Consider the following 27,301-nt stretch of genomic DNA (forward strand, 5'->3'; position numbering starts at 1 on the left):
CGGAGCACCAAGCCGGCGAGTACATAAACCGCAAGGGATACTTTTCAATGGTGCTGCAAATGCTGGTGGATCACAAGGGACGTTTCACCAACATCAACGTGGGATGGCGGGAAAGGTACATGACGCTCGCATCTTCAGGAACTCTGGTCTGTTTCAAAAGCTGCAGGAAGGGACTTTCTTCCCAGACGAGAAAATAACCATGGGGGATGTTGAAATGCCTATAGTTCTCCTTGGGGACCCAACCTACCCCTTAATGCCATGGCTCATGAAACCGTACACAGGCAGCCTGGACAATAGTCAGGAGCTGTTCAACTATAGGCTGAGCAAGTGCAGAATGGTGGTAGAATGGATGTTTAAAAACGCGCTGGCGCAGTTTACTGACTCGGTTAGACCTCAGCAAAATCAATATTCCCACTGTTATTACTGCTTGCGGTGCGCTCCACAATATCTGTGAGAGTAAGGGGGAGAGTGTATGGCGGGGTGCGATTCTGGGACTCCATCATGGTCACCTCTGCTGATGAGCTCTGCATGATCACCAACTTCATCATCATCATCTTTCTTGTCCCCAAAACCTGCTTCTGTGTTGCCTCTATCTCTATTGAAGGAGTCAAACAACACGGCTGGGGTAGTGGTGGCTGAACCCCCTAAAATGGCATGCAGCTCATCATAGAAGCGGCATGTTCGGGGCTCTGACCTGGAGTGGCCATTTGCCTCTCTGGTTTTCTGGTAGGCTTGCCTCAGCTCCTTAAGTTTCACGCGACACTGCTTCGGGTCCCTTTTATGGCCTCTGTCCTTCATGCCCTGGGAGATTTTGACAAATGTTTTGGCATTTTGAAAACTGGAACGGAGTTCTGATAGCACAGGTTCCTCTCCCCATACAGCGCTCAGATCCCGTACCTCCCATTCGGTCCATGCTGGAGCTCTTTTGCGATTCTGGGACTCCATCGTGGTCACCTCTGCTGATAAGCTCTGGCCAGCGTGGCAAGCTGCAGGTGACCATGCAAACAGGAAATTGAAATTCAAAAGTTTGCAGGCCTTTTCCTGTCTACCTGGCCAGTGCATCTGAGTTGAGAGTGCTGTCCAGAGCGGTCACAATAGAGCACTCTGGGATCGCTCCCGGAGGCCAATACCATCTAATTGCGTCCACGGTACCCCAAATTCGACCCGGCAAGGCTGATTTCAGCGCTAATCCTCTTGTCGGGGGTGGAGTAAGGAAATCGATTTTAAGAGCCCTTTAAGTCGAAAAAAGGGCTTCATCGTGTGGACGGGTGCAGGTTTACATTGATTTAACGCTGCTAAATTCGACCTCAACTCCTAGAGTAGACCAGGGCCAAATAACTTTTGAACTGTGCTCTTGTGATGGGGGGGTCTTGACTGTGTTTGTGGGGACACGGGGGTGTGGCGTGGAGCTTCCCCCGATCCATCTGTGTGTCCCCCAACCCCTACCATCACCACTGCCCCCTCCACCACCCCCACTGGCTGTTTACCATCTACCTCAGCTCCTACCTCTGGTCTCAGCTGCTTGCTTAGCTTGCCACGCCCTGTTTCCACCATTTGGGCCTGAAGCAGCAGCCAGCCCAAACAAGGACTCTTTTGTGCAAGCTCACATGGGTGCACGTGCCCCCCCTTGGACTGCCCACCCCACAGCTTTGCCCCTTGCAGCCCTTTGCCCCTTCCCTTTGCCCCAGCCCCCCTTACTAGCTTCAGTTTGTTTGCTTGCCCCGCCTGTTTCCCTCTGCAGCCTGTGTATGTTTGGCCCACCCCAGCCTCTGAAGCTAGCCCCTTGGTTTCCCTGTCCTACCTCCAGTCCGATTACCCCCTCACTCCGTGCGCCCATACCCCCTCCCATGCGCTTGTGCCACTTCCCATTTTAGGTTGAACCCCCTTCACTGCACCCCCTGCTGTATCTCCCCCCTCCCCTAGTGCAGCTAGAGGAGCCGGAATTCCACCCTGTGTCGTGACTGACCCCTAGCCCCTGATTTGCCCCCTCGTCCAGCCCACCCCTTTTGGCGCCCTCCTCCCCTGCCTGCAGCCTAGCGGGGAGGAGTGGTTGACCTGCTTCCCCTTTCCCCTCCTCTCTTTGGTGTTTTTTTTTCCCCTTCCCTCCCTGCTCATGATGGCGGGGGATAAGACCGCTCCAGAAGACCCTGCCGCCCCTCCCCCACCTGCCACCCCGTTGCCCCCCCAATCCTCTACCTCCACCTCCACTGCCACAGCTGAACCACCTTTTATTGCCCCCACTGGGGCACTGGTAGTGGTGGACACCGGGATGACCTCCGCTGCTGCCTCGCCCCTTCCGACTCTGGGGAAGCCCCCCCAGCCGTCGGGAAGGGCCAGGGTAAAAAGAAGGGTAAGGGCCCTGCAAAAAAGACTCAGCCCTCCATGGCAGGGGCTGCCCCCCACTGCCGTGGCCCTGCCACCGGCCACGGTGTCCCTCCCTGCTGTCCCTTCCCTCCACCAGCTCTGCGGGTGCCTCTCCCCCAACCACCAGAGCATACGCCCAGGTGGCGGCAGCCCGCCCGCGTGCCGCTACGTCATCTCTCCCGCCCACTGCCTCTGCTACCATCTATAGCGGCCGGGGCACTTTCCTGACCTTGACCAGGAAGCACGGCGTCCGTTGCCTCCTGGTGCCTGTTTCGCCCCACATCGAAACCTACGTGCGGGCGTTGGCGAGGGTGGTGGGGCCCACGGCCATTGTGGTGGCCTCCAAAATGTATGGAAAGGTCGTCGTCATCTTAGCAGCAGAGGCCGCCACCCAGGAGGCGGTGGAGAAGGGCCTGGCGGTGGGGGGTGTGTTCATCCCCCTAGAGCCACTAGAGGACCTGGGCATCTGTCTGGTCCTGACCTCCGTCCCTCCTTTCCTTCCCAATGCCGCCCTATTACCCTCTCTCTCTACCCTGAGGAAGCCCATTTTCGTTGTCAGCCCTCTCCGATTGGGCTGCAAAGACCCCACCCTCTGTCACGTCCTCTTGTTCCGCTGGCAGATGCAGCTTCAACTGCCACCGGTGGCATGTGACGGAGAGGCGCTCGAGGGGTCATTCCTGGTCCCATACCAGGGGGCCTGTTACTGGGTGCATTATTCAACAGGGGAGGGCTGGTGCTACCTCTGCCGGGCGATGGGGCACGTCCGGAGGGACTGCTCCCTGGCCTGGCAAGGAGGGGCATCCAGGACTCCCTGAGCCCCGGCAGGGCGCTGGCCCTGTCATCTCCGGTGCCCCTGGCTGCCCCGCTCCCGAAGCCACCCCTCCTCCTTCCCAGCCCACCACTGCTCCCGGTTGGGCCCAAGGGGCACTTCCCCTACTATGCCCAGATGAGCGGGAGCCCTACTTCTGCCGCATGTAATCTGGCGGGGCCTGTGGAGGAGGGTGTGGCAGGGATGCCGCCGGGCATGGGAGAGGACCCGCCCCAGGGGAAATCTTCCCTCCATTGCGTTGCCCCACCATTACCTCCCCGAGTCCCTGAGCCATCGCCCCTGCTCCCCGACCTGACCTCTGCTAGCCAGCCCCCAGATGATGCCATGGAGGGCTGGGCCCTAGTACAGGGGAAGCGGGGCAAGTGGAAGGCTCGAGCTCCGCTCCTTCCATCAGACGCGGAGGCCCCCCAGAAGACCAGGAAGGGGGGCACTGATGCCGAGCCTTCCGCCTTGCCCATGGGTGCGTTCCATCCATCGGTGCCGGCTGGGGAAGACAGGGCAGCACCGGAGGGTCATATCGCCCCTCCACAGGAGTCCCTCCCCTCTGAGGCCCCCGATGGAGTCCCTCCTACCCCATTACCATCTGAAGCCCCGAGGCGACCGCCACTTCGGGTGCTGGCAGGGAGAACCCCGGGTGGTGGAAGGCGATCTCCCCTCCATTTACAAGGCAAGCGAGGCCCTGGGTCTGACCCCGGTCACCCAGCGGGAGGACGACCCTCTGCCAGGGGGCCTCAACCTAAGCAACCTCACCCCAGTCCCCCTTTCCCCATGCTCCCTCCCCTTGATCGCTGCTTCTGCTCGCGCCCCCGAGGGTCCTCTGGGCTCCTCCATCTGTCCGGCCACAGGTGGCACACTGCTGAAGGCCGCCAAGTCTATTGAGGCGACGGCCGGTGCCACGTGGCTGGAACCCGGGTCCCATGGGGTATCCCTTGTAGGTGTGGGGCAACTGACCTCCTTCTCGAGCGGGGACCCCACTGCAGACCGTCCACCTTCTGATGCTGTGGCTTCTACACCATCTACAGAGCCAGAGCCCGACATCACTGGGGGTCCCCTTCCCACCCCTTCCAAGATCCCTGAGCCCGACTGAGAGGGGCTGCCTCCCAGTGGCCCGGCTACTGGGGCGCAGGATCCTGCCTCTGCCCCTCTCCCTGCTCCTACTCCTGACCCCTGCCCTGCCCCTACTTTTGATCCCTGTCCTGCCCCTGATGCCAACCTTGTCTGTATCCCCTCCGCCTCCCATGATGCCATTGCCGCCCCTGGGGCTGTCACCTCCTCATTCCCAGAGGATAGCCCCCAGGGGGTGGCCTCTGTATTTTTCTGTCCTGACTCAGCCTGGGCTGCTATCTTCCCTCCGCCGCCCCCAACTGAGCTGGAGTTTGAGGTGGGCCGCGTGGCGCCGGCCCATCTAGCGCCATGTCGGGGGTCTGCCCGTCTCAGGGGCCATGAGGCTGTGTCAGAGACCCCTCCAGAGGATAGCCAGGGGCCAGTGACCCCGGCCCCCCCATATGCTGCAAGAAGAGCTGCGGGAGTTCCTTGAAGATGTCCGCGGCTCCTGCAGTAAGGTGCAGCTTGTTCTCCAGCAATGTTCACGGTTGTGCGAAATTATGGGTTTAGAGTATTTTTTTTATCAATTTCTTTTCACAGTTTTGGGAAATTATGGGCGGAGTAGCCCCAATAGGAGGGGTCAGACAATAATTATTTAATGATAGTAGATGCTGCAATTAAAAAAGTTAAACCTTTAAAAAGTTTTATAACTTTCCCATTTCCATTTTTTTCCATTTTAATTAATATATATTAATATATATTGTCAACATCACATGCCAAAATATACAAAGTAAATATTCTTCACTCAAACTCTAATAAATTCTCAAGCAACATTTTTTCCTACTTTGCTGATATGTAAATTTCAATTATTATTGATGGAAATATTTTTGTGGGGTTGTGTTTGTACTGTGAAATTGACCATTACTGACATTTACCAGTACAGACTGTGATAGACCCAGGCCAGTTAGGTACAGCAGAGTAGTAGAAGGAAGATATACTGGCCACTGGATAAGCAGTTTTCTGTTCCCTGACTGACCAGGCTAGGGTGGGCACATGACTCCAATTAGCCTGCAAAGAGTCAGTTGAAGCCATTAGGCTAATGAGAACATCTGACTCCAATTAACCTGCAAAGAGTCAGGTGAGGCTGTTAAGCTAATGTGAACACCTGATTCTAATTAAGGCCCCTCTGATACTATAAAAGGGCTCATTCCAGTCAGGCCGAGGGGAGCCGGGGAGCGGAAGTGCGGCTGAAGGGCTGGGTAATGAAGACACCCTCAAGCCACTGGAGAGGGAGCCCTAAGGTAAGGGTGAAGAAGTCATTGAGAGACAGAAGCGGGAGAACTGTGGGGAAGTGGCCCAGGGAAATGTAACAACTCTGGCAGTGAAAGGTCAGCTGCCAACAGCTGCTGCCATTAGGGTCCCTGGGCCGGAACCCGAGTAGAGGGTGGGCCCAGGTTCTCCGCAACTTGCTACTACAGAAACACCTCCTGGGAGGGGAAGACAGGCCCCTGTCAGGACAGGAGGCTAAACTGTTCTGGAATAAGCCCATAGGGACAACAGAGACTGTGGGGGTTCTCTCACCAATCTCCTTGCTGGCTTATGATGAAAATGGCTCAGTAGGCTGTGACGCTTGCCTCTAGAGGGAGAAGGGCTACGTAGAGGGTCACAGTGAGCCTCTGAGGCTAGCGTAATCTGCCAGGAAGTGTGGGACCCACAGAGACAAGGTCAGAGCTCTGCCACAAGACTTAATCCTTCCAAGTCTAGTTATAACCACTGAATTTAACATCCCAGCAGTTTTCAGTAATACCAACTAGATTGAATTTATGCTCATCAATGAGCAATTCCAGTTCCTCTTGTTTGTTACCCAGGTTCCTAGCATTGGTTTATAGGCAATTAAATCATTTCTTCTCTTCATACCCCTTGGTTCCTTGATTCATTTTGTTCTCAACATATTGATTTTGTGCTAGATGATTGGTCATATCTCCCCTCTTTTTACCATCCCCTTTTGTTTAATGCCCTCCTGCCTACTTTAGCCAGCCTATGCGCAAAGAGATTGATTTCTCCTCTCCTGAGGTGGAGGCCATCCAAACAATTTGGCCCTTGTGACAGGTTTGGTCACAGAGACCCCCTTGGGACTGTCACCGGATGTGCTGAGACTACTTCTGAGCCTGTTTTCCCTGCCACCTTAGGACTTCAGAACCCTGCCTTGTTGAGCCAGACATGCCAGCATGCTGCAAACAGACACAGATCTGAACCACGTCCCCAAAGCTGCAAGCTTAACTGAAAACAGCTCAAGAAGTGCTTTTGTCTCTGAACACCCAGCTCCCAATGGGATTCAAATCCCAAATAAATCCATTTTACTCTGTATAAAGCTAATACAGGGTAAACTCATAAATTGTCTGTCCTCTATAACACTGATAGAGAGAGATGCAGAGCTGTTTGCTCCCCCAGGTATTAATTGCTTACTCTGGGTTAATTAATAAACAAAAGTGATTTTATTAGGTATAACAAGTAGGATTTAAGTGGTTCCAAGTAATAACAGACAGAACAAAGTAAGTTACCAAGCAAATTAAAATAAAAACACGCAAGTCTAAGACTAATACATTAAGAAACTGATTACAGATAAATCTCACCCTCAGAGATGTTCCAGTAAGCTTTTTTCACAGACTAGACTCCTTTCTAGTCTGGACCCAATCCTTTCCCCTGGTACAGTCCTTGTTCCAGCTCAGGTGGTAGCTAGGGGATTTCCCATGACTGCAGCCTCCTTTGTTCTGTTTCACCCCCTTATATAGCTTTGGCACAAGGCTGGTATCTTTTGTTTCTCGGGGTCCCCACCTCTCCTTCTAAATGGAAAAGCACCAGGTTTAAGATGGATTCCAGTACCAGGTGACATGGTCACATGTCCTGTGAGACCCCCAAGTCTTCATTCTTCCTGGCCTGATTCACAGGAAGGGTTGCAAGGAAACAGAGCCATTTACAATCAATTGTCCTGGCTGTTGGGAGCCATCAAGATTCCAAACCACCATTAGTGGATCACACTTTGCATAATTACAATAGGACCTCACAGTTATATTTCATATTTTTAGTTTCAGATACAAGAATGATACATTTATACAAATAGGATGACCACAGTCAGTAGATTATAAGCTTTGTAATGATACCTTACAAGAGACCTTGTGCATGAAGCATATTCCAATTACATTATATTCATTAGCATACATTAGCATATTTTCATAAAATCATATGGCGTGCAATGTCACAGCCCCCTCTCCCAAAATAAGGTGACTAATGTTCCACAAACTATAATTCTCCACCCCTCAACTAGCGAGCAGTTCGCTTCCAGAATCTTCTGCCTTCTGTCTTCCTTCACTGCTGGGGCAGGACATACTAGTTCAGCATGCTTCCAAGTTCTCTGAACTCATCTATTATCTGCTCTTGAACTATCCTGCAACATAGTGTCAATAATGACAATATGAACTATCATCAACTTCAGAAGTTTATCCAATCTCGAGTGACGTCTCGTGTCTTAGCTCCGGAAAATCGGCCTGCCATTCTGTTGTCTGCCTGTGCTTTGTAGAGTGTTCTTTCAATTCTTCTGAGCATTGAATCTGTAGCAATGATTGTCTTTCATGAACAGTTGGAGAACTCTTCGTGGGCAAGCTTGATCTCAGGAACTCCTTGACAAAATGTCCTGAAATTTGCATCACCACGCCTACCCTGGGTCTCAATGAGACAAAGCAATTTTCTAGACAATCTGATTATGGACATGGGTTTTACAGCAGTTTGAAAAATTGGCTCTGAAACCGAAAGCGCTACTCAATCTTAACTACAGAGTCACTAGCACACCTTTATAAATAAGTCAGTCTATAAAATACTCCAGAATCTGGAATGTGGAAATGAATTTTTTTTTGCATGCCCTGTTGCAGTACAGATGTTTATATAACCATCTGTCACCCAAATGTGCTCTGGGAAAATCTGATGCTATTAAAAGAAATTACACTACAACCTCAGAGTTAAAATCACCAGAGTTACAAACTGACTGGTCAACCACGCACCTCATTTGGAACCGGAAGTACTCAATCAGGCAGCAGCAAAGACAAAACAAACAAACAAAAGCAACTAACCAAAACCAAAAAAAGCAAATATAATACAGTATTGTTTAAACGTAAACTGCTTTTAAAAAAAAAAAGGGGGAAAGTTTAAAAAAAAAAAGAATTGAGAAGGTAAGGAAACTGTTTCTGTGCTTGTTTCACTTAAATTAAGATAGTTAAAAGCAGCATTTTCTGCATAGTAAAGTTTCACAGCTATATTAAGTCAATGTTCAGTTGTAAACTTTTGAAACAAGAATCTTAACATTTTGTTCAGAGTTATGAACATCCTACATTCTGAAGGCATTCATAATTCTGAGGTTCTGCTGTAACTGTTCGCTGTATTCTGAAATTCACCTTTCAGGAAGTCCTTGGGGGGTATTCATCTATGTTATGAGGGTAGTAGTTGGTCTGCAATGCAGATATGTACTAACCGGACTCTGTAATACCACATGTTGTGCAGGCTAGATGCTAAGTATAATCTTTTATTGCAGATTGCCAGTTGCAAGGTCAGCTCATGGTGCAACAGTGTATAGTGAAAAACTGTGGATCTTCGCAGGATATGATGGAAATGCACGGTATGTAACAAAATCGCTCTCCTAATTCTTTTGTGTTGTAATATCTTTCCGATCATTCAATTGTACCTCTGTAGGAATCCTTTCTCGCTGTGGGGGAGCATTGCCAGCAGATCGAGTGAAGCGAATATTCTCCTCTATTCGGCACTGGTGAGGCCACATCTGGAGTATTGCGACCTGTTTTGGGCCCCCCACAACAGAAAGGATGTGGACAAATTGGAGAGAGTCCGGTGGAGGGCAACGAAAATGATTGGAGGTGGGGCACATGACTTATGAGGAGAGGCTGAGGGAACTGGGGTTATTTTGTCTGTGGAAAAGAAGAGTGAGGGGGGATTTGATAGCAGCATCTGAAAGGGGGTTCCAAAGAGGATGGAGCTCAGCTGTTCTCAGTGGTGGCAGATGACAGAACAAGAAGCAATGGTCTCAAATTGCAGTGGGGGAGGTCTAGATTGGATATTAGGAAAAACTATTTCACTAGGGGGGTGGTGAGGCACTGGAATGGGTTCCCTAGGGAGGTGGTGGAATCTCCATCCTTAGAGGTTTTTAAGACCCGGCTTGAGAAAGCCCTGGCTGGGATGATTTAGTTGCAGTTGGTTCTGCTTTGAGCAGGGGGTTGGACTAGATGACCTTATCTTCTAATCTTTTATGATAAACAGTAAGGGGCGCTTCCCTCAGTTTGGTCTTTTGTTTCAAATGGAGTAAACATGTTTTTATTCATCAATACCTTGTTCAGATAGATAAATGTTTTAAAAAAAAAAAAAAAGCTGATATCTGACAGTATGCGTGTGATGGGCTGTATATTCCCAGTGTAATGCTTGGGGACAGGTGAAATTCCCCAAAGTGAGGGAAAGGAGCATTCTTTGCTATATATTTTAGCTGCCATGCTAAGAGGCAACAAGAGCGTCTGGTGCTGCTGAAAACTCACTGAACAGAACAAGAATTTTCTGGGGGAGTCCCATGAAAAGATAAAAGGGGGAACAGTATGTTCAGTCTCATGCCTTGGTGGCACTTGTTACTATTGGTAGAGGCTGAACCATAAATGCTAGAACTGCTTGTTTATAAGGCAGAAGAAATGCTGAGAGAGAGCAGAACTAGTAGTTTTTAGAGGTATTTTGTGGTGGGTGGTCCTTCCCTTCTGGTGTCAGTCACATAGCGAAGGAGTATGAAATTTGGTGCTCAGCCCCTCCCTTTTCAGGGACTCTGTCTCCTCACCCTCTGTCTGTGTCTTGGTGAAGATGAAATGTCCAGGGCCATCTTTAGGCCTCAGTCATAGGATTTAGAACTAAGCACAGATTGCAAGGGGCCTTGAGTGCTGGGCTCCCGCTAGTCCTTTGGTGGCTTAGTGGGGCCCCTGCTAGTGACCAGGGTGCCTGAAATGTTTTGGAGTTCTTTTGCTATATCGAGTTCTGGACAGCAGAAAGTAAGAGGAAGTACACCCCTCCTCCCCTGCACACAGGCACACCCTAAGGCATTTCTTCTTTCCTGAGAGAGAGCACCTTATTTCTGGGGTCACTGCCTCAATCTGAAGTCTTTCTGCTCTCTGCTCTGAAGGTTCAAGATCTCCCTTTCTTTCTTCAGAGAGTACCCTATATGAGCTTGTGCTCTGAGGTTTCCCTGCTTTCATTAACTCCAAGGGTCTTTTTGCAGCTATTTTCATAATGAGAGACTCCTCATACATCTGACACACCTCCTCCTGGTACACCTTTTCATTTAAAAAACAGTGGACATGGGACATGCTGCTCTGGGTACAGCTTCATCTCTCCTTAAAATTTACTAAAACACAAGCTAAGACCCCAAGTTCCAGGATCTCTGGATTTTTCAGCACAAAGTCAACTCAGCAATGGTTTCTCATCAGTCCAGTCTGGGGAGCCAACCAATACTTTTAAATTGAGGTTCCTGGTACTTTCCCTCAGGGGGACCAGGCTGTTGTTGACATCTTGGATTCTGCAGTTGTACATCCCACTTTTCTGTCAAGAAATCCCCTGCCAGCTACTGGGCCAATCCATGAAGGTCCCACCCGTAGCCCTTTCAGGAATCTGGCCTCCAAACCAAGGCCAGACTGAGTCCTGCCTGACTGTCTTCCCCTGCTCAGCCTCCACAGTGCTGGGATGGAGGACCTCCCTGTTCCTGAATCAGTGGTCCAGAGTCACCTTGGACTTTTCTGTTCTCTCCATCACTGAGATAGGGGGTACTTTATAGAATTTCAAGGCCTACTCTCAACCCTGCCATCCCTTAGAACTGCAGAAAAGAGAAAATGTGCTTCTTACCCATCATCCACTGGGCGCATGGACTGTCCTTCTGCTCACTTGATCAGGTCAGCCTTCAGTGAAATCTGCAGTGCCTTTTAAATCCTGGCTTTGGCAGCCCTCATTTTTGTTTCTTGAAAAGTAGTATTAGGTTCCAGGCCAGCAAAGCACATGGTTAGTCCATTTGATTTCAGTCAGTGGGACTACTCATTAGTTTGTATTGCAGGAAGCCCCTACATGGTTCAGTGGAGATTGAGGCCCCATTGTGCTAGGTATTATACATGCACATAGTAACAACTATTTCTTGCCACAAAGAACTTGCAGTCTAAACTAAAACATACAAAGGATGGGAGAAAGTTAGTATTGATTGTATTTGTTAAGTACAAAGTACAAACTGCAAACCGTCAGAACATAAGAATGGCCATACTGGGTCAGACCAAAGGTCCATCTAGCCCAGTATCCTGTCTTCTGACAGTGGCCAATGCCAGGTGCTTTAGAGGGAATGAACAGAATAGGCAAACATCAAGTGATTCATCCCCTGTTGCCCATTTCCCAGCTTCTGGCAAACAGTAATATATATAGTTGGTGCTTTAAAAGGGCCAGTTTCACAAAGGTGAAAACAATCATGAGCCAAATCAGTTAGGGGAGAGGATTTAAACAGAAAAATGTGACAGATATTTGGGAATTGTTTCAGAACATTTTTCTAGATCCTGTCAATGTCGTCAGCTACACTGGTTAAAAAACAGCCTGGTTTAGACGGGAAATAAAAGCAGATGCACACACAAGGGGAAATTGATAACAATAAATAAAAATAAAAATAAAAAACTAGGAATTGTAGAAAATTGATAAGGAAAGCAAAAGGTTACAAGGAACAGTCCATGGCCATCAGAGTTAAGGACACTAAAGAGTTTGTAAAGTATATTAGGAACAAAAGGAACCCTCATAATGGTATTGGTTCTTTGCTAGATGGAAATTAGGTTAGGAATTGTCAATAATAATTAGCCTTGGCAGAATTAATTTTTTAAAATAATTTTGACAGATAATTAATTTATTTCTAAGCATTTAAAAATTTATTTTAATGTTCACAGTTGCACAAAATTATGAGTTTTAAGCATTTTAAAATTTTATTTGTATTGATTTATATTTTCTCAGTTGTGGGAAATTAGGGGCCGTGTCAGAACATAATTATTTGATAACAGTAGATGGTGAGATTAAAAAAATTAAACCTTTATAACCGCTAAAACACAAATTGTCAACATCGCATGTCCACATATAGAAAGTAAATATCCTTAAATCAAACTCTAATGAAATTCTCAAGCAGCATTTTTCTTACTTTGCCTATCTGTAAATTTTGATTATTATTGATGGAAATATTTATTTGTGAGATTATGTTTGTACTGTGAAATTGACATTTGCCGACATTTACTAATACAAATTTAATCCTTCCAATCCTAATAATAATGCAGAAAAGACAGACGTGCCCAGAACTTTTCTACTCTGTATTTGGGGAAAAGGCTGCTGCTGATGAAGAAATACTTTCCATCTGAACAATAACTGAGGGTGTTCAATAGTATTGCTTGAAGTTCAAGCAATCAGGGGTCCAGATAACTTAGACTTCTGTAAAGCATTTAACTTTGTATCACAGGACATTTTGATTAAGAAACTAGAACAATATAAGCTGAACACAGCAGACATTAAATGGATTAAAGACTGGTTAACTGACAGGTCCATTGAGCGGATATATTTTTTTAGTAGGGTCCTATTGTGATGGGATCCCCAGAGTACGACCTGTAATTGTGGGACAGCTGTGCCCCTTTACTCTCCAGCCTGGACAGTCTCTCACAATGCTTTGCTAGTGACAAGCAGCAAACCCATTCCAGGTGCTATCGTCACTTAGCCACCAGCATACAGAGACACCCAGCTAAGTTGCACAAATGTGCCACACATGAACTAATACAGAGGGAAACACCAGCCAATAGCTCCAGCGTTGCACCGCAGAAATGTACCGTCTTACAATGCTCACGACTTTCTTTTGAACAATTCAAGCTCCTAAATTAGTTACTCCTGGGGAAATTGAGCACCACTGCGCGTGCGCACAATTCATGTCCCACACAGATTTCTTTGCTTCACTGCAGAAAATGATGGGGAAGTAAAGGAAAGCTGCAAGAGTGGTCACACACCCCTCCCCAGCAGCGCAGGTGTGTCAGTTTTGATGCCCAGAGCAGTAATTGGAGAGGTAAATCACCACTGGGGTGGGGGAAGGGCTGGAGATGCCCCGGAAAGTAGATATGCACCAGCCTTTGTAATATGAGCAAATTCCCCAAGCACTTTAGACAAACTTTATCCTGGTAAGGATAAAATATTAAAATAAAGGCATGGCTACGCTTGCAGATGTAGAGCGCCGGGAGTTAAACCAGCCTTTGGAGACCGCAGCAGGGAAAATGCTGCAGTGTGTTCACCCTGTCAGCTGCAAGTGCAGTGGCGTGGCCACATTAGTAGCTCTTGCAACGCCACAGAGAGCAGTGCATTGTGGTAGCTATTCCAGTGTGCAAGTGGCTACAGAGTGCTTTTCAAATCGGACAGGGGGTGGGTGGAGTGTGACAGGGAGTGTGTTGTGTGTATGTCGGGGGAGAGACTGTGTTTTGTGGGGCAGAGAGTGTGTCAGCATTCTGTCTTGTAAGTTCAGACAGCGGCAGAGGGAAGAGGGAAACCCCGACATCAGCCCCCACCCCCGCCTCTCTCTCTCACACACGCACAAACGCCTGCTTCTGTAGCAGTAGCATTCCACAGTAATGGTTTGCTTTGTCCCGGAGCAGATAAGCATGCCGGCTGTCAGAAACAGAGCTTTGAAAGGGGATATCCGTATGCCTGCAGCTGAGTTCAAAACAATGAGAAGAGCGGCTACTTGACTTCAAGGAATTATGGGACGTTTCCGGAGGCCAGTCACAGTGCAGTAATGCAACACGTCGTCCACACTGACACCTGGGCATCTCAGCTGGGGCGCAACAAGCTTTTTGCTTCTTGTTGAGGTGGATTACCAGGAGCGCTCCAGCTGTAGAGTCCAGGCGCTCTACATGCCTTGCCAGTGTGGACACCTCAGAAGTTAGGGTGCCCGGGGCTGATTTAATGCGCTCTAACTTGCAAGTGTAGCCAAGGCCTAAGTTTATTAATTACAGAAAGGTAGATTTTAAATGATTATAAGTGGAGGAATAAAGGTCAGAGATAATTACCTAAGAAATAAAAAGTAAACATGCATTCTAAATCCTAAACTTTCAGACTGAGCAAGATTTGAATCAAACAGCTTTTCTCACCTCACTGGATGTTGCAGATAGGTTACGGTTCTTGATACACAGGCCTGGACCAGTCTCCTCTGTTGAAGTTGTCATCTTCTCAGCGTTCTTGTTGCACCAGCATAGGTGTGGGAGGAGAAAGAGGACAGTGGCATCATGCTTTTGCCTATTTTATATCCTTAGTCCATGTGCCTAGAAGACACTAGCCCAAACATGTCCTGGTGTGCCTTGCTGAGTCACAGAGTTGAGCAATCCCCATTCTGTGGTGCTTGCTCAATTGTCTCTTACAGAGTTATAAATCTCTTGTTTACAATTCTTCTGCTCGTCAGTGGTCATTTAATGCCCGCCTGGGTGTGGGTCACCACCCTTTTAGTAATTAGAGAATTAGCAGTGTGCGTCTATGAAACTCCCAACATATTTCAATAACAACCATATAGCAAAATCTCATAACTTCATATGCAATTTTGACAGAACAATGAGTTTCAGCAGATCAGGACCTTTCATCTGATATCTTACATGGCATGCTTTGTATGGAATATCACAAGCATATATGAATGATGAATATTGGGGGCAACAGGGGGTTACTTTGAGGTGCAGTGCATCACACCTACAGGGATCAGTTCTTGGCCTTATGCTATTTAACACTTTTATCTATGACCTGGAAGAAAAAATAAAATAATTGCTGATAAAGTTTGCAGATACCACTTCTGCAATCTTTGGGTCAAATAATAAACAGGGCTGATCACTGATGATAATCTGGGTTGCTTGGTGAACTATGTGCAGATAAACAGTATTTGCTTTAATATAGCCAAGTGTAAAGTCATACATTTAGGAATAAAGAATTTAGACCATAGTTACAGGATGGTGGAATGTATCCTTGGAGGCAGTGACTGAAAAAGACTTGGAGTTCGTGATGGATAATGAGCTGGTGTGACACTTGTGGCCGGAAGAACTAATGTAGTCCTTGGATTTATAAACACTGGAATACTGAGTAGAAGTAGAGAGATTCTAATAACTTTGTATTTGGCTCTGGTGTGACTGCATCAAAACCCAGTAGGAGAACACTTCAGTCTCCCTGGACATTCAATAACAGACTTAAAAGTGGTAATTTTTCAACAAAAAGCTTCAAAAACAGACTCCAACGAGAAACTACAGAACAGGAATTAATTTTCAAACTGGACACCATCAAATTAGACCTGAATAAAGACTGGGAGTGGATGGGTCACTACAAAAACTAACTTTTCCCCTTGCTGACACTCACACCTTGTCAAATGTTTGAAATGGGCCACCTTGATTACATTGGCCTCATTAGCACTACAGAAGTGATTTTTTCCCTCTCTTCTTGTCAACTGTTGAGAATAACCTACTTACACCTTAATTGAATTGGCTCTTTGGCACTGACCCCCCCACTTGGTAAGGCAACTCCCATCTTTTCATATGCTGTGTATTTATACCTCTCTACTGTATTTTCCACTCGATGCATTTGATGAAGTGGGTTTTAGCCCACGAAAGCCTATGCCCAAATAAATTTGTTAGCCCTGGTCTACACGGGGGGGATCGATCTAAGTTACGCAACTTCAGCTACGTGAATAACGTAGCTGAAGTCGATGAACTTAGACGTACTCACCGCGGTGTCTTCACTACTGTGAGTTGTCTCTGCCTGCGCCTCTTGAGGAGGTGGAGTACAGGAGTTGATGGGAGAGCGCTTGGCGGTCAATTTATCGCATCTAGACTAGACGTGATAAATCGACCCCCATTGGATCAATTGCTGCCCGCCGACTTGGCGGGTAGTGTAGACATACCCTGAATCTCTAAGGTACCACAAGGACTCCTCGTTGTTTTTGCTGGAATATTTTGTCCAGTTCTGGTGTCCACAATTCAAGAAGGATGTTGATAAATTGGAGATGGTTCAGGGAAAAGACTTATTAAAGAATGATTAAAGAATTAGAAAACATGCCTTACAGTGAGAGACTCAAGGAGCTCAATATCTTTATTTTAGGAAAAGAAAAGTTAAGAGATATGGGGAACAAAGTTTGAAAATAGAGGGATCTTCACTCTAGCTGACAAGGTATAACAAGACCCAATGGCTGGAAGTTGAATCTAGACAAATTCAAATTAAAAATCAGAGGTGCAGTTTTTTAAAAGTGTTAGTAATTAATCATTGGAACAGTTTACCAAGGGAATACCAAGGTGGATTCTCCATCACTGAACATAAGAATAGCCATACTGGGTCAGACCAAAAGTCCATCTAGCCCAGTATCCTGTCTTCCGACAGTGGCCAATGCCAGGTGCCCCAGAGGGAATGAACAGAACAGGTAGTCATCAAGTGATCCATCCTGTCGCCCATTCCCAGCTTCTGGCAAATAGAGGCTAGGGACACCATCCCTGCCTATCCTGGCTAATAGCCATTGATGGACCTATCCTCCATGAACGTATCGAGTTCATTTTCTGAAACTTTTCCAATTCCAATTTTTTTTTTTTTTTTTTAGATGAGGTGACCAGATCACCATGCAGTATTCAAGATGTGGGCATACCATAGATTTATATAAAGGCAATATGATATTTTCTGCCTTATTTTTTATCCCTTTCCTAATGATCCATAACATTCTGTTAAATTTTTTGACTGCCGCTGCACATTGAGTGAATGTTTTCAGAGAACTATCCACGATGACTCCAAGATCTTTCTTGAGTGGTAATAGCTAATTTAGACCCTATCAATTTGTATGTATATTTGGAATTATGTCTTCCAATGTGCATTACTTTGCATTTATCAATATTGAATATCATCTGCTATTTTGTTGCCCAGTCTCCCAGTTTTGTGAGATCCCTTTGTAACTCTTCACAGACTGCTTTGGATTTAGCTATCTTCAGTAGTATTTTAGCATCTGCAAATTTTGCCACCTCGCTGTGTACCCCTTTTTCCAGACCATTTATGATCATTTTAAAATCAGGATTAAATGTTTGTGTAGCAGATCTGCTCTAGGAATTATTGTGGGAAGTTCTCTGGTCAGTGCTATACACGAGGTCAGACTAGATGATTACAGTGGACCCTTCTGACCTTGGAAACTGAGCTCCCTCTTCTCATTCTGCCCTGGCTCCAAGGGATGGGAAGAAGCTCTCTACCATTCCTTGGATGCTCCTAGGGTCCTGAATGCCTACTTAACCTGAATACAAAACTTCTGAAAGCCCATGTGAGTAGGCGCCTTTATCTGCCTTTCTTTGCAAACACTGTCTTTATATTCTACTATTTCCCCAGGATTTGGCTTTATTCACAAGGGTGTGAACAATAAGATAAATTCAGTTCAGACCATCTGCTCAGACTTGGCTGCTCCTGGAGCTCCAGTCTCAGGACTGCTGAGCTCACTCCTGAGAGCCCCTCTTTCCACAGAACCACTTGCAGTTCCTTGATGTAGATGGGGTAATAGCCTCCTGGATTAGTGAGGCAGTAGAACCTACTTTGCCAGCAGAATCTGCTATTAGGGTAGGGTGTTTAGACAAACACTGTCAGCTTATAGTGCATTTACTACATCGTCCTCTTCAAGGGTCTCTGTGAGGGGCTTAAAGCCTCCTCGCCTGCTCTTTCCTATTGATTTTTGCATCTGGTTTTCCTGGGTCCAGCAACCTCCTCTGCCTAATCTCATTTATGTCAGGACCATGGCCATCTCCTGAGTTGTGAGAGGAGGAGGAGGAGAAACCTGCATGGGTAAAGCTCTGAGTTCAGTCCATTCTTTCACTAAATACTACTGTCTGTATGTGACACACTGTACCTCAAAATAGCACTCTGTAACCTCCATATTCATCATTCATATATCGTTGTGATATTCATAAAAAGCATGCCATGTAAGATATCATATGAAAGGTCATAATCTGCTGAAACCTATTGTTATATCTCCAGATATGTATATCATTACTGTGTATGAATTTGAGATTTTGCTGTATGATTGTTACTGAAATATGCTGTATGTTTGCTAGTGACATATGAAGGAGGTGATCCCCACCCAGGAGGGCATTCAACGACCATTAATCAGCAGGGGAGTTGTAATCAAGGGATTTACAATTCAATGACAGTTGTGCAAGCACCACACAATTGAGACTACTCAATCCCATGACTCAGTAGCACAAGACTACGCCAGGGGGATTGCTTAAGCCAATGGCTCAGCAAAGTACACCAGGATGTCTGGGCAAGTGTCTTCTAGGCACATGGACTAAAGATATAAAATAGAGACAATGACCTCATGCTTTTGCCTTTCTCCTCCCCCACCTATGCTGGAAGCAACAAGAACGCTGAGAAGACGACCACTTCAACTGAGAAGACTGGTCCAGGGTTAAGGGCAAGGTCTCTGTATTGAGAACTGTAACATCCCGTGGGTAACAAAATTGCTTGATCTAAATACTCTAATAAGGTTTAAGGTTTAGATTGTGCACTTATCTTTTATATTCTTTGGTAAAGATCTCTGACCTTTTATGCCTACCACTTATAATCACTTAAATCTATCTTTTTGTAGTTAATAAATCTGTTTTATACTTCAGCCAAAACATACTGTTTTAGATAAAGTGCTTGGGAAATCTCAGCTCAGTTTACAAAGGCTGGTGCATGACCTCTCCACATTGAGGGAGGGGCAGACTGGGTAATAAACTTACACTGGCCAGGCTTATGACCAGGGCAAGATGGTACAGCTCTGGGGTGTAAGGCAGGGGAGCTGGCGGGAACTGACTGGTGCCTTTCTTTGTGTGATTTGTGAGTGGCTCTGGGAGCATTCATGCAATCTAGCTGAGTGTGAGGCTCCACATGCTGTTGTGCTGAGCGGTTCACTGCTTGTCACTAGCAAAGCATTGTGAGAGACAGCCCAGGTTGGAGAATTAAGGGGGCACAGCGATACCCTATTTCCAGGTTGCACCCCAGGGATCTTGTCACACTGTATCTGTTTGCACTGGATGTTGTGGTGTTTCTATTTAAAAAAATAGTGGACTCTGAGCCCATGGTGGTTAAGGGGAAGCAGTTATTCAGAGTTTTAATCAGCCCTCATTAACGAAATATAGGGAGTAGAGGAGACATCTCAACCCAGAGACTTAAATTGCTTTGAGCATCCTTTCCTGAGCAGACAATAGAAGACTGAAGCAGTTCTAAGGAGGCATCAGAATTGACAGTGGCAGACTGAGTGGAGTTGTTAAGGCTGCAGCAGACCTGTGTAGAGCAGACAGTGGTGAACCGAAGCAGTCCAATGCAAGACCTCTCAGAGGACACCTGTGTCTACCTGGATGCTATAGAGTGAAGCTACGATTCATGAGTGTGGGGGTAGTTCCCTTGTGATTTAATTTAAAAAAAATCAAACACGACATTTCTGTGACCAAAAAAAAAAAAAAAAAATCCAAATATAGTTTTAAAACATTGTGATTTCATTTATGTACATGATTGTTATGCAAATGAAACTTGCCAGGAACTACAGCATCTTCCATTTTTTCCTATTGTCCTATAAAGGGAGAAAGAGTGCCTTGGCAAGAAAGCCTAGAGATAGTGGAACAAGGATAGCTGCCTGCATAGATTTTTCAAGAGAGCTTCTCCTAAGATTTTTACCCTTGCAGGATTGCTCAGGGCCTGAAGTCATAGAATCCTAGAATATCAGGGTTGGAAGGGACCTCAGGAGGTCATCTAGTCCAACCCCCTGCTCAAAGCAGGACCAATCCCCAACTAAATCATCCCACCTAGGGATTCGTTAAGCCTGACCTTAAGAACCTCTAAGGAAGGAAATTCCACCACCGTCCTAGGTAACCCATTCCAGTGCTTCACCACCCTCCTAGTGAAAAAGTTTTTCCTAATATCCAACCTAAACCTCCCGCACTGCAACTTGAGACCATTACTCGTTGTTCTGTTATCTGGTAGCACTGAGAACAGTCTAGATCCATCCTCTTTGGAACCCCCTTTCACGTAGTTAAAAGCAGCTATCAAATTCCGCCCTCATTCAGTCTCTTCTGCAGACTAAATAATCCCAGTTCCCTCAGCCTCTCCTCATAAATCATGTGCTCCAGCTCCCTAATCATTTTTGTTGCCCTCCGCTGGACTCTTTCCAATTTTTCCACATCCTTCTTGTAGTGTGGGGTCCAAAACTGGACACAGTACTCCAGATGAGGCCTCACCAATGCCGAATAGAGGGGAACAATCACGTCCCTCGATCTGCTGGCTATGCTCCTACTTATACAGCCCCAAATGCTATTAGCCTTCTTGGCAACAAGGGCACACTGTTGACTCATATCCAGCTTCTCGTCCACTGTAACCCCTAGCTCCTTTTCTGCAGCACTGCTGCCTAGCCACTCGGTCCCTAGTCTGTAGCAGTGCGTGGGATTCTTCCGTCCTAAGTGCAGGACTCTGCTCTTGTCCTTGTTTAACCTCATCAGATTCCTTTTGGCCCAATCCTCTAATTTGTCTAGGTCCCTCTGTATCCTATCCCTACCCTCCAGTGTATCTACCACTCCTCCCAATTTAGTGTAATCTGCAAACTTGCTGAGGGTGCAATCCACGCCATCTTCTAGATCATTAATGAAGATATTGAATAAAACTGGCCCCAGGACCGACCCTTGGGGCACTCCACTTGATACCGGCTGCCAACTAGACATGGAGCCATTTACCACTACCCGTTGAGCCCGATGATCTAACCAGCTTTCTATGCACCTTACAGTCCATTCATCCAGCCCATACTTCTTTAACTTGCTGGCAAGAATACTGTGGGAGACCGTATCAAAAGCTTTCCTAAAGTCAAGGAATAACACGTCCACTGCTTTCCCCTCATCCACAGAGCCAGTTATCTCATCATAGAAGGCAATTAGGTTAGTCAGGCATGACTTGCCCTTGGTGAATGACTGTTCCTGATCACTTTCCTCTCCTCTTAATGCTTCAGAATTGATTCCTTGAGGACCTGCTCCATGATTTTTAAAGATGGGCACCACATTAGCCTTTTTCCAGTCATCCTGGACCTCTACAGAATGCCACGAGTTTTCAAAGATAACAGCCAATGGCTCTGCAATCACATCCGCCAACTCTTTTAGCATCCTCGGATGCAGCGCATCCAGCCCCATGGACTTGTGCTTGTCCAGCTTTTCTAAATAGTCCTGAACCTTTTCTTTCTCTACAGAGGGCTGGTCACCTTCTCCCCATACTGAGCTGCCCAGTGGAGTAGTCTGGAAGCTGACCGTGTTCATGAAGACGCAGGCAAAAAAAGCATTGAGCACATTAGCTCTTTCCACGTCCTCCACACTAGGTTGCCTCCCCCATTAAGTAAGGGTCCCACACTTTCCTTGACTTTTTTTCTTGTTGCTAACATACTTGAAGAAACCCTTCTTGTTACTCTTAACATCCCTTGCTAGCTGCAACTCCAAGTGTGATTTGGCCTTCCTGATTTCACTCCTGCATGCGTGAGCAATATTTTTATACTCTTCCCTGGTCATTTGTCCAATCTTCCACTTCTTGTAAGCTTCTTTTTTGTGTTTAAAATAGATCAGCAAGTATATCACTGTTAAGCCAAGCTGGTCGCCTGCCATATTTACGGTTCTTTGTACACATTGGGATGGTTTGTTCCTGCAACCTCAATAAGGATTCTTTAAAATACAGCCAGCTGTCCTGGACTCCTTTCCCCCTCATGTTATTCTCCCAGGGGATCCTGCCCATCAGTTCCCTGAGGGAGTCAAAGTCTGCTTTTCTGAAGTCCAGGGTCTGTATTCTGCTGCTCTCCTTTCTTCCCTGTGTCAAGATCCTGAACTCGACCATCTCATGGTCACTGCCTCCCAGGTTCCCATCCACTTTAGCTTCCCCTAGTAATTCTTCCCAGTTTGTGAGCAGCAGGTCAAGAAGAGCTCTGCCCCTAGTTGGTTCCTCTAGCACTTGCACCAGGAAATTGTCCCTTACACTTTCCAAAAACTTCCTAGATTTTCTGTGCACTGCTGTATTGCTCTCCCAGCAGACAGCGGGGTGATTGAAGTCTCCCATGAGAATGAGGGCCGCGATCTAGTGACTTCCGTTAGTTGCCGGAAGAAAGCCTCATCCACCTCATCCCTTTGGTCTGGTGGTCTATAGCAGACTCCCACCACGACATCACCCTTGTTGCTCACACTTCTAAACTTAATCCAGAGACTCTCAGGTTTTTCTGCAGTTTCATACTAGCACTCTGAGCAGTCATACTGCTTTCTTACATACAGTGCAACTCCCCCACCTTTTCTGCCCTGCCTGTCCTTCCTGAACAGTACTTCAGTCATGTGAGTTATCCCACCAAGTCTCTGTTATTCCAATCACATCATAATTCCTTGACTGTGCCAGGACTTCCAGTTCTCCCTGCTTGTTTCCCAGGCTTCTTGTATTTTGTGTATAGGCACTTAAGATAATTCACTGATCGTCTTGCTTTCTCAGCATGAGGCAGGAGTCCTCCCATCTTGGACTCTCCTGCTTTTGCTTCCTCCTGGAGTCTCACTTCCCCCTTACCTCAGGGCTTTGGTCTCCTTCCCCCCAGTGAACCTAGTTTAAAGTCCTCCTCAGTAGATTAGCCAGCCTGCTTGCGAAGATGCTCTTCCCTCTCTTTATTAGGTGGAGGCCATCTCTTCCTAGCAATCCTCCTTCTTGGTACATGATCCCATGGTCAAAGAATCTAAAGCCTTCTCTCCGACACCACCTGTGTAGCCATTCATTGACTTCCATGATTCGACGGTCTCTACCTGGGCCTTTTCCTTCCACAGGGAGGATAGACAAGAACACCACTTGTGCCTCCAAACTCCTTTATCCTTCTTCCCAGAGCCACATAGTCTGCAGTGATCTGCTCAAGGTCGTTCTTGGCAGTATCATTGGTGCCCACATGGAGAAGCAGGGAGGGGTAGCGATCCGAGGGCTTGATGAGTCTCGGCAGTCTGTCTGTCACATCATGAATCCTAGCTCCTGGCAAGCAGCACACTTCTTGGTTTTCCCGGTCGGGACGGCAGATAGATGACTCAGTCCCCCTTAGGAAGGAGTCCCCGACCACCACCACCCACCTCCTTCTCCTGGGAGTGGTGGGCATGAAGTCCCCATCCCTAGGACAGTGCATCTCATGCCTTCCAATCGGTAGAGTCTCCTTCTGCTCATAACAGAGAAGCACAGGATGTTGTAGCAAACAGAGCCACATAGGATATGTCTACATTGCAATGTAAGCCCAGGCTCAAATTTAGGCAAACCCCCTTCTGTCTATACACAGATCTCACAGCTCGTTGAGGGGCTCGGTCCTAGGATCCTGTGGGGCTGGAGGGTTCAGGTCAGAATCAAGCTGAGACCCAGGGTTCAAGCCCTGTTGCTTTGCAGGATAGAAGAAACCCACCTGACTCAGGTCCTGGGTGGCTGCCAAAAGTATCCCACAATCCCATGGGCATCAGCTCCAGGAAGATGGAAGCAGCCCACCTTGATTTAGTGCAGCAGCCCGGTGAGTCAGTGTTTAACCCCTCCATTTTTCTTCTTAACACCATGCTGCAAACACGCCCTCAGAGAGCCTTCCGTGTTTCCAGTGGAGACTGAGCAGAAGTCTTTTGCAGAGTGTGCTGCTTCATGGTCATGGGAGCACAGACAGATTTTGGTAAATCTCTGATGTGAGGCCAGAAAACAGTTGACTGTACTAAAATTACTAGGAATGACCCTGCATATCAGAAAATAGCAAAGAATCTGGCAGTGCTGCAAATTTACTGGACTGGTGACCAGTGCAAGGAGTGGATTAAGTGGCTCAGGACTGAGTCCTAGAAGACCAGGGACCAGAACTGCACCTTGGGCAACTTGCTGACATGCCCGTTTTATGAGTTTGGCAATGGTGGTGCATGATATAGCTGGGATGGGGCTCTGCTGGCCCCAGAATCCAGCATGGGGACTGATGGGAGCCAGTAGCAGGTGCCAAATAAGCACAGTTGAAGTGGCTTGGTTGCTGAAACTAGTCCCAAAGATGACGACAGCACCTCCTTTGTCAGCCTTTTTGATTATGATGTCAGAGTTGTTTCTGAGGCTGTGGATGGCATTGTGCTCTGCACGGCTGAGGTTATGGGGCAAGTGAGGCTGCTTTTCCACAATTTCAGCCCGTGCACGTCGGTGGAAGCACTCTGTGTAGAAGTCCAGTCTGTTATTTCGACCCTCAGGAGGAGTCCACCTAGAATCCTTCTTTTTGTAGTGTTGGTAGGAAGGTCTCTGTGGATTAGTATGTTGTTCAGAGGTGTGTTGGAAATATTCCTTGAGTCGGAGACGTCGAAAATAGGATTCTAGGTCACCACAGAACTGTATCATGTTTGTGGGGGTGGAGGGGCAGAAAGAGAGGCCCCGAAATAGGACAGATTCTTCTGCTGGGCTAAGAGTATAGTTGGATAGATTGACAATATTGCTGGGTGGATTAAGGGAACCATTGCTGTGGCCTCTTGTGGCATGTAGTAGTTTAGACAGTTTAGTGTCCTTTTTCTTTTGTAGAGAAGCAAAGTGTGTGTTGTAAATGGCTTGTCTAGTTTTTGTAAAGTTCAGCCAAGAGGAACTTTGTGTGGAAGGTTGTTTTTTTTATGAGAGTATCCAGTTTTGAGAGCTCATCCATCCCACCATCAACCTCAGCCTGGACCAGTCCACACAAGAGATCCACTTCCTGGACACTACAGTGCTAATAAGCAATGGTCACATAAACACCACCCTATACCGGAAACCTACTGACCACTATTCCTACCTACATGCCTCCAGCTTTCACCCAGACCACACCACACGATCCATCGTCTACAGCCAAGCTCTACAATACAACCGCATTTGCTCCAACCCCTCAGACAGAGACAAACACCTACAAGATCTCTGTCAAGCATTCTTATAACTACAGTACCCACCTGCTGAAGTGAAGAAACTAATTGACAGAGCCAGAAGGGTACCCAGAAGTCACCTACTACAGGACAGGCCCAACAAAGATAATAACAGAACGCCACTAGCCATCACCTTCAGCCCCCAACTAAAACCTCTCCAACGCATCATCAAGGATCTACAACCTATCCTGAAGGACGACCCATCACTCTCACAAATCTTGGGAGACAGGCCAGTCCTTCCCTACAGACAGCCCCCCAACCTGAAGCAAATACTCACCAGCAACCACATACCACACAACAGAACCACTAACCCAGGAACCTATCCTTGCAACAAAGCCCATTGCCAACTGTGCCCACATATCTATTCAGGGGACACCATCACAGGGCCTAATAACATCAGCCACACTATCAGAGGCTCGTTTACCTGCACATCCACCAATGTGATATATGCCATCATGTGCCAGCAATGCCCCTCTGCCATGTACATTGGTCAAACAGGACAGTCTCTACGTAAAAGAATAAATGGACACAAATCAGATGTCAAGAATTATAACATTCATAAACCAGTCGGAGAACACTTCAATCTCTCTGGTCACTCGATTACAGACCTAAAGGTCGCAATATTACAGCAAAAAGACTTCAAAAACAGACTCCAACGAGAGTCTGCTGAATTGAAATTAATTTGCAAACTGGATACAATTAACTCACAGCAGGAGTTTGCCTGGGACTGGTAAGTATCCGAGTGTGTGTGTGTGTGTGTGTGTGTGTTTGCTTGCTGAGGAAGTATCCGAGCGTGTGTTTGCTGGGAGGGCAGTGAGAGAGCCTGAGTGAGTGTCTGATTGGCTGCTAGCCTGCAGGGGGCGGGCATTAGGGTGTCTGTGTGTTTGCGTCAGGGAAGCCTGGCTGTTTAAAAATAGCCAGAGCCTCGCGAACCAGCTGAGCGGCAGCGAACCAGCTGAGCAGCGGGGAGAGCAGAGCAGCTCACAGCAGGAGTTTGCCTGGGAGTTCGCCTGGAGTGAGCCCAGTGAGGCTTACATCTTGCAAACGTCTCTGAGGAAGCTCATAGTAGGTAGGTGATATGGAAGGGGGGGGGTTCAGCTGTTGTGACCTGCACTGGATGTGCCATGTTTGTCTTTCTTCCACAGGACAGAAGCGACTTTGTCTGTACAAAGTGCAAGCTGGTCTCCATATTGGAAGAGAAGATTGAAGGTCTGGAGCAACAGATAACGACCCTGCGTTGTATACGAGAAACTGAGGATTTTCTGGACAAAACTCAGGATAGGCTTCTAGGGGCACAAAGCTCTAAAGATATAGAGCAGGTTGCACAGAGGAGCCAAGAGGCCAGTGAAGAAGCTTGGCAACATGTGACCTCCAGAAGAGGTAAGCGGAATGTCCGGGTTCCAGTAACACAGACACAGGTAACCAACCGCTTTCATGTTCTCTCCACAGGTACCATTGCGGAGAGTGGACCAGATGATATGTCTGGGGGGAGAAAGCAGAAGGAGACTCCGCTGGCTGGAAGGCATGAGATGCGATGTCCTGAGGTTGGGGGTTCCACGACCACCACTCCCAAGAGGAGAAGGCGGGTGGTGGTGGTCGGGGACTCTCTCCTCCGGGGGACTGAGTCATCTATCTGCCGCCCTGACCGGGAAAACCGAGAAGTCTGCTGCTTGCCAGGGGCTAAGATTCGCGATGTGACGGAGAGACTGCCGAGACTCATCAAGCCCTCGGATCGCTACCCCTTCCTGCTTCTCCACGTGGGCACCAATGATACTGCCAAGAATGACCTTGAGCGGATCACTGCAGACTACGTGGCTCTGGGAAGAAGGATAAAGGAGTTGGAGGCGCAAGTGGTCTTCTCGTCCATCCTCCCCGTGGAAGGAAAAGGCCTGGGTAGGGACCGTCGAATCGTGGAAGTCAACGAATGGCTACGCAGGTGGTGTCGGAGAGAAGGCTTTGGATTCTTTGACCATGGGATGGTGTTCCATGAAGGAGGAGTGCTGGGCAGAGACGGGCTCCATCTTACGAAGAGAGGGAAGAGCATCTT

At 47.3% G+C, this 27,301-nt stretch overlaps 1 protein-coding gene across 4 annotated transcripts in view; it reads left to right on the forward strand.

Moving 5' to 3' along the window:
- Positions 1-27,301, forward strand: part of LZTR1 (leucine zipper like post translational regulator 1) — a 277,700-nt gene that overhangs the window by 62,215 nt on the left and 188,184 nt on the right. For all 4 annotated transcript variants that reach the window (XM_074936115.1, XM_074936111.1, XM_074936112.1 and 1 more), the window contains exon 6: positions 8,820-8,903. In XM_074936115.1, the coding sequence (XP_074792216.1) occupies positions 8,820-8,903 (84 nt within the window). The remainder of the gene's footprint in view (positions 1-8,819; positions 8,904-27,301) is intronic.

The sequence above is a fragment of the Natator depressus genome, chromosome 21 (assembly GCF_965152275.1).
Source record: "Natator depressus isolate rNatDep1 chromosome 21, rNatDep2.hap1, whole genome shotgun sequence".
Lineage (NCBI taxonomy): Eukaryota > Metazoa > Chordata > Testudines > Cheloniidae > Natator > Natator depressus.